This window comes from Theropithecus gelada, chromosome 7b (genome assembly GCF_003255815.1).
Source record: "Theropithecus gelada isolate Dixy chromosome 7b, Tgel_1.0, whole genome shotgun sequence".
NCBI classification, from domain to species: Eukaryota; Metazoa; Chordata; class Mammalia; order Primates; family Cercopithecidae; genus Theropithecus; species Theropithecus gelada.
In genome coordinates this window covers 92,633,161-92,651,896 of record NC_037675.1, presented here as the reverse complement: position 1 = coordinate 92,651,896, position 18,736 = coordinate 92,633,161, and the positions used below count along the sequence as shown (strand labels likewise).

The following is an 18,736-nucleotide window of genomic DNA, read 5'->3' as shown; positions in this document are numbered from 1 at the left end:
GGAGGAGGGGAGAAGGAAGGGAGGAGGGGAGAAGGAAGGGAGGAGGGGGAGAAGGAAGGGAGGAGGGGAGAAGGAAGGGAGGGGGTGTTGGGTTAGGGGAGTGGGGGTAGTTATAGGCAGAGAAGGGCCCTGGCTCCAGCCACAAGAACAGGGAGAGCCACCTGCTGCTCCAGAAGACCTGCCCACCTCCACAGGAATGCTGGCCCTTCAGACCTTCTGGTCAGTGGGCTGGGACCAGCTCTGACTGGGGATGTCCTCCAAGGCCTGGGACTCCAGTTCCTCAGAACCAAGAGGCTACCTGGGCTTCCTCCAAGAAGGGACCAGTGGCTAGGAGCAGAAGTTGGCATCAGTAAACATTTCTGGAATCTACCAAAGGGAGGCCCAGGTAGAACCCCTTCCTCAGTCTCCCTTCCCCTCTTCCCCCCAACTTTTAAGAGGTTGATCCTTTGTGCTGTGTCTCTTAGCCCTTTCATCGGGGATGCCCAGAGGCAGACAGCCCAGGCTGGAGGTGCCCCAGGGAAGGGTGCTCACAGTGGTCCCAGGGATACACTTGGCTTCGACTGCACAGCCCCTGATCAGATCCTTGTGGAAGGTGTCCGATGACTTGGGGAGGTTCTCTTCCCCTTCCTAGAGGAGGAAGTGACCAAGTTTGAAGGCAGCAGAAATGACCACACAGCCAAGAAGAGCCCATGCAGCTCAGCTCAGGATCTTACTGGGTCAATGACGGTGGAAGCCTCCATGCCTCCTCATTCCACAGCACCTCCTCCTATGTTGACCTTAAACACCGGCTCCCCACTGATACAGACTGGGACGAGCTGAGGGCACTCTCATTTACTATCAAGAGTTGTATTTTTGTATTGTCCTCTCTTTTTGCCAAGTCTACATGTGTTGACTGTGCAATGGATTTATGTAGCCAACTTCAGTCTGCAAATAAAGCAAAGTAACTGGACACCTTGGGAGTATGCTGCAGTCCTTGTGGGGTAGGGGGTCTTCAACACCAGGGGTCTAGAGGGTCCTTGAAGAACCAAAGGAGTCAGGAAAGGGCAGAGGTTGAACTTCTCAGGGCAAACTCAAGCAGAGCAATTAGGGATTTGCACTTGATTACCCAGAAAATGTTCAAGAAGGACACAGCCCTCGAGTGAAGTAGAGCCTTCTCTCCCTCCACTTGAGATTCATAAAGTGCCTACAGTGTGGTGTTGCAAATTTGCTCTGTGGTTTAACTTGGTCAACTCCCTTTTGAGGCTAGAGCCCAGTCATGTGGTTTGGAGAATATCACCCACTCTGTCCTTGGCCCCATGACCCCTTGTACTTGCTAGGTAGCTGCTCCCCACAGTGAGGGAGGGCTCCATCAGACCACCCCCTCCTCACTAGAGAAGATTCCCAAAGCAGAAGGGCCTGTTGCATTCATCTCTGTGGGGCTGTCCTCGGTGACGGGGCTTTGTTTGGAGAGACCCACATTTGCTGACCTACCTCTTTAGGCTGGAGCATCTTCTCAACAGTGGCATATGCCATGTTTATCACTGAGGATTAACTGCATCATATTAAAACGTAAATTTGATCTTGGTCATTTAATCCCTCTCTGGGTCAGGCTCCTAGAGTCCTGGAGTGTTCCAGAAGAGTAAATACTTCTTCTAAACAGACTAAGGACAATATTGGGGATTATGACTCCTTTCTCTCCTGAGAGGATGGGTGGAAGAAAAAGTCCATCTGGTTTGGAAGGTGACAGAAGCCATTAGGATTTACTTCTTATTCACCAGAGTTGTTTAGTCAGATGAGGGCTCATCTTCCTGTTTACACACAGGGCTCATCTTCCTGTTACACACACTGGTCTGTGGGTTGGCCAGACAAGAGTGGGAGAAATTTTCAGCATGAAATACATCCCCATCTGCTGATTTCTCTGACTGTTCCAACCAAAAGAGAGCTAGACTCTGACCCTCTTGGCTCGTTGCTTTTCTGAAAAACCCGCTTCTTGTAGCTGGTGATCCTGAAGCCTCCATCCCTGGAATTCATCTGGCAAGACACTGGTCTCTGATGATACTATGATTTGAATGTCCCCTCCAAAACTCAGGCTGAAATTTCATTGCCATTGTAACTATGTGAAGAGGTGGGATCTTTAAGAGATGTTAGGTCATGGATTAATGCTGTTATGGTGGGAGAGAGTTTGTTATTGGGGGAGTTCAGCCCACTTTTTTTCTTTCTTAAGAGCTTGCTTGCCTTTCTGCTTTCTGCCATGAGATGACCCCTGCCAGATGCTGGCACCATGCTCTTGGACTTCCCAGTCTCTAGAATCATAAGCCAAAGAAATATATGTTCTTTATAAATAACCTAGTCCATGGTATTCTGTTATAGCCATAGAAAATGGACTAAGACAGATGGCATTAATCCTGAGGTTATGATGGTGCCCAGTACTCTGGGGGAATGTTGAGATTTCAATCCCATTTGCTTTAATTCAACAACTTTCAGAAGAATACTGCTAAATTACACGTTAGATATCAGTGCTGGCATATACCAGAGAGGTCATAATATCCAGTCCCTCTCCATGAAGTCTCCTCTCTGCATTCCCCAAAAATGATAGTCCAGTCTCTCTACAAACACCGCCAATGACAACTCACCACTACCCAAGACCACTAATTTCAGGGTTGGGCAGAAAACTTCATGCAAAGTCCAATGAGAGGCTGCTTTCTGGCAAGTATTTCCCAAAGTGATGGCAGTGATTCAGGATCCTTCCATCACCAGAGTCCATCATCTTGGGGTCTTCCCTTTTCACCCACACAGGTAAGGGGAAGCAGCAAAAAGAGAATCTCACAGGGGTTTTTGACCAAGTGTGGAAATGGCGAATATCCCTGCTACTCACACTCCATTGGTCAGATCCCAGTCATGTGGCCTCAACCTAACTGCAAGGGAGGCTGGGAAAGGTAGTTTTCCTATGGATGCAGGCAGAATTGGTGAGCATCTGGCCATTCTCTGATAGGCATCTCTTCAAGCCACCTCAACTTAACAGGTTTTTTTTTTTTTTTTTTTTTTTTTTGAGATAGAGCCTTGCTCTGTCACCCAGGCTGGAGTGCAGTGGCACAATCTTGGCTCATTGCAACCTCTGCTTCTCAAGTTCAACCAATTCTCCTGCCTCAGCCTCCCAAGTAGCTGGGATTACAGGTGTGTGCCACCACATCCAGCTAAATTTTGTATTTTTAGTAGAGAAGAGGGTTTTGCCATGTTGGCCAGGCTGGTCTCAAACTCCTGGCCTCAAGTGAGCCACCTGCCTTGGCCTCCCAAAGTTCTGGGATTACAGGCATAAGCCACCATATCCAACCCTAAACTTAAGAGGTTTTAAGCGCCCACCTTCCTGTACCTTCATCTAAACAAAATCCCCTTCTTCAAATGTGATGCCTGGAATGTGAAGTGAGACCAAGTCTGTCTGACCTGCCCCGTGGAGAACAGGCCCATTTTCCTCTCTGCTTCTTTACTTCTGGTGAGAAAGCTTATTGCTGACACACATTGAGTTCATGTGAATTGCTGGTAAGCCACATCCTCTCCACCCTGCCTAGAGGCAGTGGTTTTTTTTTTAATCTAAGAGTTATACTTCATTGTGCAGCCAGTGGAAGCCACATGGAGTGGGCAGGATGTAGCAGAATGCAGCGGGCTGGACCAAGTTGGGACTGGTGGTCAACGGAGCCCCTGCAATGAGGGGCAAGGAACAACCTCAGAGGAATGCCTTTCCCTGCTGAGTGATGGAGGGGCCAGAGGACCTCCAGGGGACTAAGGAGCCCTGACCTGCTTAGCTGGCTCACTTGTCTTTGATCCACCTCCTGCAGGGTCTGTGTGGCTCATTCTCTCCTCTAGGTGCCAAGGTCTCCAGGCTGCCCTTGTTATCCATGGAGCATCCTATGCACTGTTCACCAGGACTACCTCCCCTCAGTGTTCTTGGAAATGCCCAGCGATGCTTCAACGTCCCACAAATCCATTCTGGTTGGCACCAGTCCCATATCTCACCTTAAGCCACCCCATCATTCCCTGCATGTCATCTCCTATCCCCCTGTAACCAGCTTCTTCAGGCTGCAGCCACACTCACCATGGCCACCCCATGGATATAGGTGCCTCCCCAAAGCACAGTCAAGGCTAGGACAAAAGAGCAAAGCTGAGCAAAACTTTACTAAAGGTCTGAGCAGGAATCCTATAGTGGAATGGACAAGCATCAAAACTGGATACTGGCGCACAGAGCTCCTGTGGTCCTTGGGCTGGGCCCTGCTAAGGGGTCTTCTCCTGACCCTCCCTTGCACCTGAGCCCCTGATGTGGGAGCACGGGCCTGCCTCTCCCTGTAGCGGGGATGTATCACTGAGTCTAGGACCCCTATTCTCAGCTTTTTCTGGGCTCAACCTGGTGTCAGCCTCTTTCCCAAAGAACTGAAATCCTCTCCCCATGAATTTTTGCCCACCGTGAAGATAACCCATTACGTGGTTTTATGCCTCAGACTCCTCCATGCCAGAAGAGAATTCTGCTGTTACTACTGCAAAACTAAAGGCCCATTTGTGTCTTCCCCCAAAACATGAGTTAGAAGCGTGCTGGCAGCTTGACCATAGTGAGGACTTCTAGACATCAAGATCGCAGAAACGGGCCACGCGTGGTGGCTCATGCCTGTAATCCCTGCACTTTGGGAGGCCGAGGTGGGCAGATCACGAGGTCAGGAGATCGAGACCATCCTGGCTAACAAGGTGAAACCCCATCTCTACTAAAAATACAAAAATTAGCTGGGCATGGTGGCAGGTGACTGTAGTCCCAGCTACTTGGGAGGCTGAGGCAGGAGAATGGTGTGAATCTGGGAGGTGGAGCTTGCAGTGAGCCGAGATCGCACCACTGCACTCCAGTCTGGGCGACAGAGCGAGACTCCATCTCAAAAAAAAAAAAAAAAGATTGCAGAAAGGTCGGGGTACACTCTCAATCAGAGGCCCTTGCTACCTGGAACTCTGCAGTCCCAAATCAGGGACAAAAATCCTAATCGGAGGACACATGAGCAGGGAGGCTGCAGAGCTGAGGTGGCTTCACCGAGCCATGAGATGCCACAGAGGCCCATGTGGCTGAGTTCTCAGGATGTCGGAGGTGTCAGCCCTGCTGCTGCACCAGCATGAGCACAGCCCCTGCCAGTGGGAACTCCGCTAGAATGACAAGGGAGACCTGGAGAGCCCCAACCCCAGCGGCTTCTGCCCAGGGCTGCATCACGCCCCTGCATAGGGAGAACTGCAGTCAGTCCCAGAACCACTGTGCTATATCCTAATGCTTAACTGCTGCGTATACAATGCGGGGTTCATTTTCACCCTGTGTTCTGTTCTCACAACTGTTGCTCCTTAAAGAATGAAACTCAACCTGTTTAAGGAAATGAAGGAAAACTAAGCAGGTTCAACAAACATTTGGGGTCATGGCTGCCAAGCTGGACTCCCCTGATCCGGGTGAGTCAGCTGTCACTCAGCAGTGCAACCAGCACAGGATATTGTAAGAGTGTAATGGGACACTGTCAGTGACTCAGTTTCTAATGTTGTTGGGCACTGTGCAGTGGGAGCTTGTGAAAGAGATAAGGGCAAGTGACTGGAGTTGTTCAGGAGGACTCTGAGCCACCCGAGCACTGGACGGGCCTGACTCACCCACAGGGTGAGGCTGTCCTCCTACACAAGGGTCTGGGCTCAGGGGGTGCAAGGGAGCAGATAGGAGGTGGAATAGTGTCAGGGTGAGGTGAGGGGCAGCAATGGTGATAAACGTTAGGCTCTTCAAAGGACCTTTTGCCGGCCGGGCGCGGTGGCTCAAGCCTGTAATCCCAGCACTTTGGGAGGCCGAGACGGGCGGATCACGAGGTCAGGAGATCAAGACCATCCTGGCTAACACGGTGAAACCCCGTTTCTACTAAAAAATACAAAAATCTAGCCGGGCGAGGTGGCGGGCGCCTGTAGTCCCAGCTACTCGGGAGGCTGAGGCAGGAGAATGGCGTAAACCTGGGAGGCGGCGCTTGCAGTGAGCTGAGATCCGGCCACTGCACTCCAGCCTGGGCGACAGAGCGAGACTCCGCCTCAAAAAAAAAAAAAAAAAAAAAGGACCTTTTGCCTTAGTAAACAAAATGCTGTTTGGAAAAAAAAAAAAAATTTCAAAGGTATAAATATTTTGGTGGTGGTAGGAGTAAATCTTCTGTAAAGCCCAAAACTTTGTAAATATATATTCTACATTTGTACATTTTACCATTTTCCTTTTTTGAGACAAGGTCTTGCTATGTCACCCATGCTGGAGTACAGTGGTGTGATCACAGCTCACTGCAGCCTCAAACTCCTGGGCTCAAGTGATCCTCCCACCTTAGCCCTATGAGTAGCTGGGACTACAGGTACATACCACCATGCCTGGCAAATTTTAAAAACTTTTTTTGTAGAGATGGAATTTCACTATGTTGTCCAAGCTGGTCTCAAACTTCTGGGCCCACGGGATCCTCCCGCCTTGGCCTCCCAAAATGTTGAGATCACAGGTGTGAGCCACCATGCATGGCTGCTTGACTATGTCCTAATCATAATAATATCCCCTCATCACAGGGAATATGTTCCAAGATCCCCAGTAGATAGTACTGAACTCGACTGCTGTCAGTTGGAACACGTTTCTGTTCACGTCTTCCACCCACACATGTAATGCCTTTTCCCTCTTAACTAATCACTTACCACACATTGTGGCCAGAACTTTTGCAGCTTGAAGTTTGACAACAAAACTAGTACACGTTTCTTTTTCCTTCTCTTTTTTTTTTTTTTTTTTTTGAGACGGAGTCTCGCTGTGTCACCCAGGCTGGAGTGCAGTGGCCAGATCTCAGCTCACTGCAAGCTCCGCCTCCCGGGTTTACGCCATTCTCCTGCCTCAGCCTCCCGAGTAGCTGGGACTACAGGCGCCTGCCACCTCGCCCGGCTAGTTTTTTGTATTTTTTAGTAGAGACGGGGTTTCACTGGGTTAGCCAGGATGGTCTTGATCTCCTGACCTCGTGATTTGCCCATCTCGGCCTCCCAAAGTGCTGGGATTACAGGCTTGAGCCACCGCGCCCGGCCTCCTCTTTTTTTTTTTCGTTTTGTTTGTTTTGAGACAGTCTCGCTCTGTCGCCCAGGCTGGAGTGCAGTGGTGTGATCTCGGCTCACTGCAACCTCCATCTCCTGGTTTCAAGCAATTCTCCCACCTCAGTCTCCCGAGTAGCTGGCATTACAGACACCCACCACTACACCCAGCTAATTTTTTCTATTTTTGGTAGAGATGGGGTTTTATCATGTTGCCCAGGCCAGTCTCAAACTCCTGAGCTCAAGTGATCTGACCGCCTCGGCCTCCCAAAGTGCTGGGATTACAGGCGTGAGCTACAGCGCCTGGCGTTTTTTTTTTTTTTTTGAGACGGAGTCTCGCTCTGTTGCCCAGCCTGGAGCGCAGTGGCCGGATCTCAGCTCACTGCAAGCTCCGCCTCCCGGGTTTACGCCATTCTCCTGCTTCAGCCTCCCGTGTAGCTGGGACTACAGGCGCCCGCCACCTCGCCCGGCTAGTTTTTTGTATTTTTTAGTAGAGACGGGGTTTCACGGTGTTAGCCAGGATGGTCATCTCCTGACCCTGTGATCCGCCCATCTCGGCCTCCCAAAGTGCTGGGATTACAGGCTTGAGCCACCGCGCCCGGCCTTTTTTTTTTTTTTTTTTTCTAAGAGTCTCACTCGGTCGCCCAGGCTGGAGTGCAGTGGCTCGATCCTGGCTTACTGCAACCTCCATCTCCTGGTTTCAAGCGATTCTCCTGCCTCAGTCTCCCGAGTAGCTGGGATTACAAACACCCGCCACCAGGCCTGGCTAATTTTTTCTATTTTTGGTAGAGACAGGGTTTAACTATGTTGTTCAGGCCAGTCTTAAACTCCTGAGCTGAAGTGATCTGCCCGCTTCAGCCTCCCAAACTGCTGGGATTATAGGAGTGAGCCACCACGCCCGGCCTCCTTCTCAATTTCATGGATAGAAAATTCATTCTTACCATAGATCTTAGTAGCCTCAATATATGAACTTTTTCTTTATTAAGTCAAGAACTTTCACCTTTTCACTTAAAGGAAGCCCTTTATGGCCTCTCTTTGGCATATCCAAATTGCCAGCATCCCTGCTCTTGCACTTTGAGGACATTATTAAGTCAAATAAGAGGGACTTGAATATAAGCACTGCAATACCATGACAGTGGATCTGATCACCTGCTGAGTGACTAGCAGGCGGGTGGTGTATACAGCACTGGTACCCTGGACAAAGGGAGGATTCATGTCCTAGGTAGGATGGAGCAGGATGGTGCGAGATTTCATCACAATATTCAGAACAGTACACAATTTAAAACTCAGGAGTTGTTTATTTCTGAAATCTTTCACTTAGTATTTTCGGTCTGCAGTTGGCCATAAGTAACCGAGACCACGATTAACAGAAACCACGGATGAGGGAGGATGACTGGAGTCTGGAGTATCCTACATGGCCTGGGAATATTTGTTCTCATGCTCTACCTGACAGTTAATTGCTCACAAGTGTCCCCAGAAGTAACTGTCGAGAAGATTCTTGCAGGAGACCACGGGGGTGGCCTGAAGAAGCCAGCGTGAAGGAGGGTTGAAATCAATGCCTTGAGAGTCTTAGGCACTGTCCTGTGGCAAGCCCCAGAGAAATGCTGTCCTTTGTCCATGGCACTTGCACTAACCCCTCCCAGAAAGTGGGCATGCAGTTTCCCAGGCCAGGCGAGCGTTCATTGCTTACCGAAGACCAGTGTTTACTAGCAGGATTGTGGCCAGAAGCAGCTGCATTCTCCCCGGATGCAGAACTGCCCACTGGTAGGGACCCTGCTCACACGGAACATGGACGGTTACACCTGCGCCCTGGTGACGTCCACCAGCTTCTGGATCATCTCGGCGTGGGTGTTGTGGAAGGGCAGCCCATCCACCTCCATGCCCACGACGCCTGAGATGCCACTCCGGACTCTGTGCTGCACCAAGATGCCCAGCATTTTTTCTTCCTGGAAAAAAATGGGGCAGAAATAGGAGTGGAGGGAGAGGAAAAAGAAATTTCATTTATACACATTGATAAGTGAGAAGGATCCTTTGCCTTGACATACTTGCTTTTTTAAAAAGTAAAATTTTGGTTTAAAATATTAATACCATTGGAAAAGTCATGAAAAATAACAGTGTCCTCCATCATAGCTCATTGGCCCCCAAATCCACTCCCCAGAAGCAATCAGGGGAATAGTTTGGGCTGCTTCTTTTGGTAGTTACTGTTATGTAACTAAATATGCTTTAATGGAAACATACGGTTTCTTAGTTTGTCCATTTTTAGAGATGGAGTCTTGCTATGTTGCCCAGACTGGTATCGAACTCCTGGCGTCAAGTGATTCTTCTGTCTCAGCCTCCTGACTAGCTGGGACTATAGGTGCACATCACTGCGCCCGGCTAGCCTGCATTTCCTTAGCCCCGAAGATTCACTCCTCCTGCAGGTGCAGTGCAGGCTACTTCCTGCCAATCAGTTCCTCCCAGCCCTGGATTATCTGCCAATGGTCTCTGTGCCAAAGGCCCCCATTTCTTCTGCGACCTCTGTTAGCCTAATGTGGGGCACGTGCCAAATCCTGCTGCTGTTGCCTTCTAGACATGACCAGTGTGACTGTGGGAGTGGGAGCATCTAGGTGTAGCAGAGCCACAGAGAATACAAGCCCCCATCCTGAAGCCGCAGCCCAGGGCCTAGCAGGCAGAGTGGTTTGGGGCTCAGACAGATCTGACTTGAGTCTTTCCTGGCAGGAATTTTAACTTTTCTGTGCCTCAGCGTGCTTATCTGTAAAATGGGAAGGGTGATGATAAAAGTACTCATCCCACCTCCTTTAGAGGGTTGTTCTGAGGATTAAGTGCAAGCAAAGCACCTAGCAGGGTCCTTGGCACACAATAGGTATTCACAAAATGAGGCTGATTTTATTGGCAGAGCTAGGTCTTCTGGCATTTAGCCTAGAGCTTTCTCCCTTTGCTTTCCTGCTGGTTAAAAAAAAAAAAAAAAAAAAAGTGGTTTGATCCTCTTCCATCCCCCTCCTTCCAAAAATAGAGTCCCAAAGAACCACTTGCCTAAGCCACTAATGTGTCTGTCCCTAGTGAACAGCTCAAGTTCCCCTAAGGACAGTGAGTCTTAAGTGAAGGCATAAAGCAAGTCAAACACATCCTTCCTCTTCTCCCTCCTCCTCCTCCTCTTCCGCCTCTTCCTCCTCCCTGTCTTCTTTCTCCTCCACAAACAAAGGCAGGAGGTGAGAGGAAGGAACCTAAGGAATCTAGAACACGACATTAGGACAGATATAACAAGGCTCTCTCCCTGCTCAGGCATTAGCTTATTCATCCCACCATTGATCAAAGGTTTACTGAACACCTGCTGTGTATGTGCCAGGCCCTGAACCAGGGATACAGTGGTGAATGTGACATGGTTCCTGCCCCATGGGGTTCATAGTCTAGATGAGTAATCAGGTAGTCATAGTACAGGATGTCACAGCACAGAGCAGGGGCACCCAACCCAGCTTATTGGCATGGCTCAGGGAACATTTTCTGGAGAAGGGGTGTTATGGACTGAATATGTACCCCCAAATTTTGTATGCTGAACCTAATCCTCAGTTGTTGGAATTTGAAAGTGGGGTCTTTGGGAGGTAATAAGGTTGAGATGAGGTCATGAGAGTGAGGCCTCATGATGGGATAAGTGCTCTTATAAGAAAAAGAGAAACCAGAGCTCTCGCTCTCTCCACCATATGCAGACACAGTAAGAAGACGGCCATCTGTAAGCCAGGAACAGAGTCCCCACCAGTGAATCAAAACTACTGGCACCTTGATGTTGGACTTTCCAGCCTCTAGAACTGTGATAACTAAATTTCTGTTGTTCAAGCCACCTAGTCTATAGCATTTTTTATTTAATAGCAGCTTGAGCTAAGACAAGGGGCAACTAGGATCAGAGGTGATGAAAGAATAAAAATGAGCCAGCTGAGAGCCCTGGAGGGTCACTCACTGATAACTTTTTCTAAATAATAAAGAAAGCATTGGCAAATGTCAACTGCAAACTGTCTCTTCACAGCTGGCCTAAGAGCCTGCATTTCTGTTCTGCCCTGGGGGCCAAGAAGGATGTTCCTCTGTGGGAGGGGGGCCCTAAATCATTTCCACTTTCACATGTGGCCTTTGTCCAACAGTCCCTTCTCAGGAGCTACCCACCCAGAATGGCATTTCCCGCCCTTTGTTTGGGCTTTTTCCTCTCGCTTCTCTTCTCCACTGGTCATATCCTCTCTTTATGGGGGAATGTTTCTGGGACTCCTGGGGCCATTTCCTCATAGTACACTGTTTTCCCTCACCATTCTCATCCTTCTGGCCTCCAGGAAGGGCTGTGGGGTACTCAGGGTGCACGTGATCAGCCAACAGGTTTGGAGCTGACTGGCACCCAGCCTCTAAGAGACACAGGGACCAGCTGGGCCAATAGCTACTCCCTGCAAATTTCCAAGAATCACGGAATGACCATGCCATCTTCTAAGAGGCAGAGGTGGTAACAGTGGTGGAAGAGAATCACCAGGTAGCAGCTGGAGGGCAGGGGGCCCAGAGGCCACTGCACCAGTCCAGGCTGAGACAACAGAGCAGGAGAGGAATGAAGGACCCAAGTGAGGGAGAGTAGACAGGGCTTGGATGGGGACAGAGGCCCCAGGATTGCTGAGTGTGCGGATGCTGAGTGTGTAGAGGCTGAGTGTACGGGTGCTTGCTATTAAGTCACAATGGGAGCATGGTGGGTGGATATTTATGGGAGGTGATGATGCTGTTCAAAGTGGGGTGCCTTCTGGGAAGTTGGAACTGTTTTGTGTCTTAATCTTGGTGGTGGTTGCAAGGGTGTATACCTATGTAAAAATTCATCCAACTGTACACTTAAGGTGTACATACTATTGTATGTTAATTATACTTTAACAAAAATAACTTATAAACAATAGGGAGAATGAAAGTGCTGAAAGAGAATGGGAGCCCAGAATGAGGCCCAAGGCTATTCCTGCCTCTCTGCACCATCGATCCATCAAAGCATTCATCCTTCCATCTGCTCACCCATCTATCCATCCATCCATGCATGCATCCATCTATGCATCCATCCCTCCCTCCATCCCTCCATCCACCCACCTACCCACCCATACATCCATCCATCATCCATCCATTATCCACCCATCCCTGCATCCACCCATCCATCCATCAAACCATGCATCCATCCATTATCCATTCATCCCTCCATCCACCCATCCGTCCATCCATCCACCCATCCATCCATGCATCCATCCCTCCATCCATCCATCCATCCATCCCTCCAACCCTCCATCCCTCCTACCATCCATCCATGCATTCATCATCTCTCCATCCAACATTTCCTGAGTGCCTTCCCTGGGCCAGGCCCTGAAGTAGGGACAAATAAGTCATCATTTGTTCCTCCAAGAGCTCTCACTCTTTGGCTCCTCACTCCCTGCCTACCACTGGGCATGTGAATAACAGGGTCCTCTTCTGTTTCCCCAACCCACATGGCTGCTATGCCCTGGGCTGATGGAATATTGCACATCCATGCTCACCATGGGTGCTCAGTAACTGCCCTGGAGCCGAGATGGAGCAGAGAGGGGCTGAGAGACTGGCCAGAGCCCTCAGGCAGCCCCCTTCAGCCTCCACTTCAAGGCAGTGATGCAAAACAGGCCCAGCTGCTGTGTTCCTCTTCCCCAAGTACTGGGTTGAGGTGGGGGAAGTCCAGGAAACCTTTCCTGGTATTTGTTTATACCATGAGCCCCATGTCTCCTTAGCCTCTTTCCTGCCCAGGCATCAGCTTCCTGGCATTGGCTCACCCCTCCCAGGGAGTGCCTCTTCTTTGTGATCTCTTGTAAAGGGCTGGCATGAGATGGGCTGGGATGTGAGATGAGGCACTCCCTTGGCCCTGGGCTCTGGCACAGGCAATGACGAGGCGGGCAGGAACGTGGTGCTGAGGCTTCCTGTGGAGCAAGATGGGGCTGGTATAATCATGGTCTCACCTTGCAATAGGCAGGGGGGAGCTGGCTGCCTGGGCCGGGCTGGGGAGTGTGGCAGCGGGAGAAACAGCTCCATCTGCCTCCCGGCCACACAGGGAAAGACAGGCAGTCCCATGTGACGCCACATGGCATCTGGAGGCCCCAGCTCTGTCTTGGCCTTCACCTCCTTGTGCTCTGGCTGTGGGAGCTCTCCTTGGCATAGGCCACCTGCTGCCACTATCACACCCTGACAGCTGCCCCAGCCTGACTGAAGTAAAGAAAGGACCTTGTCATAAGAAGGATGATGATGATAATGATGGCTGGCATTTATTGAACACTTACTACTAATCCATGCCAGACACTATGCCAGGTGCTTTACACAAAGGGACTCATTTCATCTTCCAATCACCCAAAAAGTAGATCTGTTATGACCCTACTCGAGGAAACTGAGGAATGCTGAGGTTGGAGACTTGCTCAAGGCTGAAGTGGGTGGAGCCAGGACTTGAACCAGGCAGTCAGTCAGGGCCTGTGACCTTCCTAACCACCACTTCACTCACCCAAGGCAGGCCGGATGTTTTTATAAAGGACTTGGTCCTAGGAAACAGAGAAGTCTACAAACTACAGACGTACAGAGAAGAGAGTAGCCCTAATCCAGACCAGCATCCAGGCAGAGCCGGCCTGGCTGTCTGCTGTCTGAGGCCTCCATCAGGCTGAGGGGAAGACGGCCCCATGACGGGGCTTCCCAAGGCCTCATCCTTGGAGGCCTTCAGTCCCTCCCAGGGACCCACCCCTGCCCAGAGCTCTGTTTCCCTGCCAAACGGCAGCATCTTGGCCCCCAAGCTGAGAAAGACCAAGTTCTCCAGCTCCTTAGCTCCAAGCCCTCCTTATCAGCCCTTGCAGGTACCACCTGAGTGTCCCTGTAAAGTGTCATCAATTGGCTCTTGATGACGTCTGAGGAATGCTTGCCCTCAAGTACAACCCAAGGGCACTGCCTCTCCCTCACTCTGAGGCTCCCCTGGGCCAAGAGCCAGAGTGGGCGAGGTGTGCCTGGGTAGTGGTGTCCACCTTCCCTGGCCTCCTCGGCAAGGTGCCCACTTCTACCACACTCACAGTCAGATCCCTAAGAACCCGTGTCCCCAAATGCAACTCACTGAGCAGAGCTGTGGGACATTTCTCTGCCCCAACCAATCAAGCTTTGCCACTAGCTCAGGCCACAGCTCTGCCCAGCATCTCTAGATGACTCAAGGACCCCCACATAGTGACCCGCAGAACTCTAGCTATTCTAGATTCTAGCTATTTCACCTGCACACTGTATGGCTTCATGTCCCCATACCTTTGCTTATGTGGTTTCTGCTGCCTAGAAGGCGTTTTCCACCCTTCCTTACCTGGCTACTTATATCCTACTCACTCCTCAAGACAGCTCAGTGCCACCTCCTCCAGGCAGCCTTCCCTGAACTCTCTGAGCTAAGCACTGTTTTCTGTGCTCCCACAGAAGCTTTTTAAAAATTAAAAAAAATTTTTTTTTTTTTTTGAGACAGAGTCTCACTCTGTCATCCAGACTGGAGTGCAGTGGCGTCATCATGGCTCACTGTAATCTCCGCCTCCCAAGTTCAAATGATTCTCATGTCTCAGCCTCTCGAATAGCTGGGACTAAAGGCGCCCGCCACCACGCCTGGCTAATTTTTGTATTTTCAGTAGAGATGGGGTTTCACCATATTGGCCAGGCTGGTCTTGAACTCCTGGACTCAAGTGATCCGCCCGCCTCAGCCTCCCAAAGTTCTGGGAATACAGGTGAGAGCCACCACGCCCGGCCTCCCACTGAAGCTTACTGTGCCCATTACACCTTGGCTCCTGAAACTGCCTGTCACGTGTAGTCTCCCCAGTGGACTCTGAGTCCCCCACCCAGGGAGACTCCTCATTGTCCCCTAGAGCAAGCTTGGGCCTGGCCCAGGAGAGGGGCTCAACAAACATGTGTTTGTGCTTTTGCTTTTAAAAATCCCCATTTTAGGCCAGGCACGGTGGCTCACACCTGTATTCCCAGCACTTTGGGAGGCCGAGGCTGAGGCAGATCACTTTAACTCAGGAGTTCAAGACCAGCCTGGCCAACATGGTGAAACCCTGTCACTACTAAAAATACAAAAATTAGCCAGGTGTGGTGGCGTGCATCTGTAATCCCAGCTACTCAGGAGCCTGAGGCAGGAGAATCGCTCAAAGCTGGGAGGCAGAGGTTGCAGTGAGCCGAGATTGCTCCACTATACTCCAGCCTGGGTGACACAGCGAGACTCTGTCTCAAAAAAGAAAAAAAAATCCCCATTTTATGTTCTTTATAAGGGTGGTACATTATTAATCGATTTATGAAGGACTGGGTAGAAATGCAGAAGGCAAAGTTTCCATTGCATGTTGGGTGTGTGGATTTCTTTGGCTGGATTTGTTCTTTTGTGTCTGCGTGAATCAGGAATCATGTGTGAAGCAGCCCATGCGTGTTTTTTTCCAGTTCAGATCCAGGAAGTATAAAGAAAGCACAAAAGGCCCTCTGGGCCCCTCGAGGGCAGACCATTTCCCTCTGAAAATGTCACCACAGCTGCCTGAGCTCCCCCTCCCCCATCCCCCTTCCCTGGCACTACCAGGAACTGGGACACTTCTGAGCGGTATTGGGAAAAGCCCAGAGAACGGAGTCACAGAGACCTAGACTCAGATCCCAGCTCTGCCTCTCAGCTGGGTGGTCTCAGGCAAGCCACCGGCTTCTCAGAGCCCCAGCTCCCTTGTCTGTAAAATGGGAATGACACCACCAATCCAGGCAGGTGCTGGGGAGAAAAAGAGGCCAGAGGCAGGAAGGAGAAAGACACAGAGAAACAGAGAGGGAGAGACAGACAGAAGGAAAAAGGGAAGAGACAGGGTGCAAGACAACAGAAAAGAAAGACAGAAAAGAGCCTGGGCGTGGTGGCTCACGCCTGGAATCCCAGCACTTTGGGAGGCTGAGGCAGGTGGATCACCTGAGGTCAGGAGTTCAAGACCAGCCTTGCCAACTTGGTGAAATCCTGTCTCTACTAAAAATATAAAAAAAATTAGCCAGGCATGGTGGCGGGTAGCTGTAATCCCAGTTACTCGAGAGGCTAAGGCAGGAGAATTGCTCGAACTTGGCGGGTGGAGGTTGCAGTGAGCCGAGATTGTGCCACTGTACTCCAGCCTGGGTGACAAGAGTGAAACTCTGCCTCAAAAAAAAAAAAAGACAGAAAAGAGGCAGCAATGCAGATGTCTGGTTGCAGGCGTTGGGAGGTATCGGGCCTGCCCACTGGCAGGGGACTTGTAGCAATGGCCCACCCAATCTCGGGCTCTTCTGCAGGCTCAGTGCTCAGGAGCCTCCTGCCCCTTGGATTTGCCTTCCTATCTCCCCCGACCTTCCACACCCTCTTCCACAACCTTCGACATCCACCTCTAATCCCTCAGGCTGCTGTCTGCTCACAGGTGGAGTCACATCTAACCCAGGATTTAGATGGAAAGTCAGAGCTTTGGCCCCATTTTCCCAAGGTCCAAATTACCCAGGAAGATTCTCCAAGCAGGTGTCCCGTTAGGGACTGAGGCACTGTGGATGTCCCGTAAGTCTGGTCCACCAGCTTCTCCTCCAGGAGGGGCGGGTCCCATCTCTTTGAGGAGCCCCAGAGGAGGCGGGTTAGAGCCTGGAATTGGTGTTAGGGGCGGGGCTTGCTCTACGAGGGCCATGGAAATTGAGGACCAAGGAAGGAAGGGCCAGTCCCGCTGCCACCTTGCTGCTCAGGCTTGGGTGCTGGGCGCTGGCCACCTCTCTTTTGCATTTTCCCCATATGCATGTGTGAGTTCACATAAGTTAGACAGGCACACGTTGATGGCCTTCCTCTGCACTGGGCTACAGCGTACCTAGAACTGCACACACTTCAGAGCATGGGCTCTGCAGTTGGAGGAGCTCAGACAAAAGCTACCTGCTGCTGCCTCTCAGGGAGAGTCCTCAGGAGAAAGTCACAGTGTTCTTGGGCCCAGCTAATATGATCTGTCCCTTCCCAGGGATTCTCTCTTTTTTTTTTTTTTTTGAGACAGGGTCTCCCTCTGTCTCCAAGGCTGGAGTGCAGTGGTGTGAACATAGTTCACTGCAGCCTTGGATTCCTGGGCTCAAGCGATCCTCCCACTTCAGCCTCCCAGGTAGCTGGGACTACAGGTGCATGCCGCTGGGCCCGGCTAATTTTTAAATTTTTTTTCTAGAGACGAGGTCTCACCATGTTGTCCAGGCTGTTCTTGAACTTCTGGGCTCAGGTGATCCTCCTGCCTTGACCTCCCAAAGTACTGAGAGACACGAGTCACCACACCCAGTTGGACCAGGGATTCTTAATGGCCCCAGACTACTTGAAGAATCTGATGAAACCACAGAGTCTTGCCCAGAAAAATACATGTACAGGAACAATTGTGCAAACAGCTTCAGGGTCTCATGGACGTCCTCCTTATGGGCCCTGGGGTCTGAAGCCCTCTTCTACTTTTGCCTCACCCCTTGCCTCCTGCTCTCCACCTCAAGAGCTATCTCCCCCAAACCATCACGAAGCCTGCCCTCATCTCCCAAGCCTCTGCTCCCCCCATTCCTCCCACTGGGATTCCCCTCCTTCTACCCGGCTTATTCCTTGCAGCCTCCAGCCCACAGGATTCTCTTCCCACCTTGTCTGTCCCCCTTAGCATTTTCCTTAGTATGACTGATTGACTCACTCTGGAGGTTTTAGTGGCCTCACTGGGTGGTGTATTCCTTGCAGGAGGCTGACAGGACACCTGCCCACCACTACCAGTATGAAGTATCACCATGGGTGATACTTCAAGCATTTGGTTCCTTCAACAATGCTGACAGCACCCATTTTACAGATGAAGAAAATGAGGCTCAGAGAAGCTAAGCAACTCACCTAAAGTCAAACTAGAAGGAATATGGTCACTTGGATCAGGCCTGACATACGATTCAGGACCACGAGTAGTGTAAAGGGCACCCAATCCAGGAGACCTCTGCTTCAAGGCTGGCTCTGCCTCTGGCTTTTGAGGGGCAGCAGGGTGCCAGCCCTTGGCTTATGGCTTGGGACCTCAGGCCTGCTGCTCATCCAGGGTAAAAGCTGCTTCCAGGCGAGCGGCTGGCTGGGGTTTGTTACCTTAATGACTGACGGGAGGGCCTGCGTCCAGGCCTGATCTCCAGGTGCCCTGGAGGGTCCGACTGCTTTCCTCAGGTACTGACTGTGGACGGCACATGAGTACAGGATGTAGAGCGCGCAGGCCAAGGCATAGCCTCCCCAGTTAGAAACACCTAAAACAGCAAAACAAGATTCCATCATGGAATTGGAAAAGTCGTGTGTCTGTCAGCCTGCCTCTAGGAAGCAGAGCTATCTTCAGGACTCGTCCCCAGACCCGTAGCACCAGTATCACCTGGGAATCTGCTAGAAACATGAACTCTTGGCCGGGCGCGGTGGCTCACGCCTGTAATCCCAGCACTTTGGGAGGCCGAGGCGGGCGGATCACAAGGTCAGGAGATCGAGACCATGGTGAAACCCCGTCTCTACTAAAAATAGAAAAAATTAGCCGGGCGCAGTGGCGGGCGCCTGTAGTCCCAGCTACTCAGGTGGCTGAGGCAGGAGAATGGCGTGAACCTGGGAGGCGGAGCTTGCAGTGAGCCGAGATTGCGCCCCTGCACTCCAGCCTGGGCGACAGAGCAAGACTCCGTCTCAAAA

The 18,736-nt window shown here is 51.0% G+C and overlaps 1 protein-coding gene across 11 annotated transcripts in view; it reads right to left on the bottom strand.

Moving 5' to 3' along the window:
* Nucleotides 1–8,340: 8,340 nt before the first annotated feature.
* The window catches only part of DGLUCY (D-glutamate cyclase), a 166,463-nt gene continuing 156,067 nt past the window's right edge, over nt 8,341–18,736 (bottom strand). For all 11 annotated transcript variants that reach the window (XM_025391189.1, XM_025391188.1, XM_025391194.1 and 8 more), the window contains 2 exons: nt 18,164–18,315; nt 8,341–9,008 (listed from right to left, as the gene is read on the bottom strand). In XM_025391189.1, coding sequence (XP_025246974.1) covers nt 8,859–9,008; nt 18,164–18,315 — 302 coding nt within the window. In that variant the 3' untranslated portion in view covers nt 8,341–8,858. The remainder of the gene's footprint in view (nt 9,009–18,163; nt 18,316–18,736) is intronic.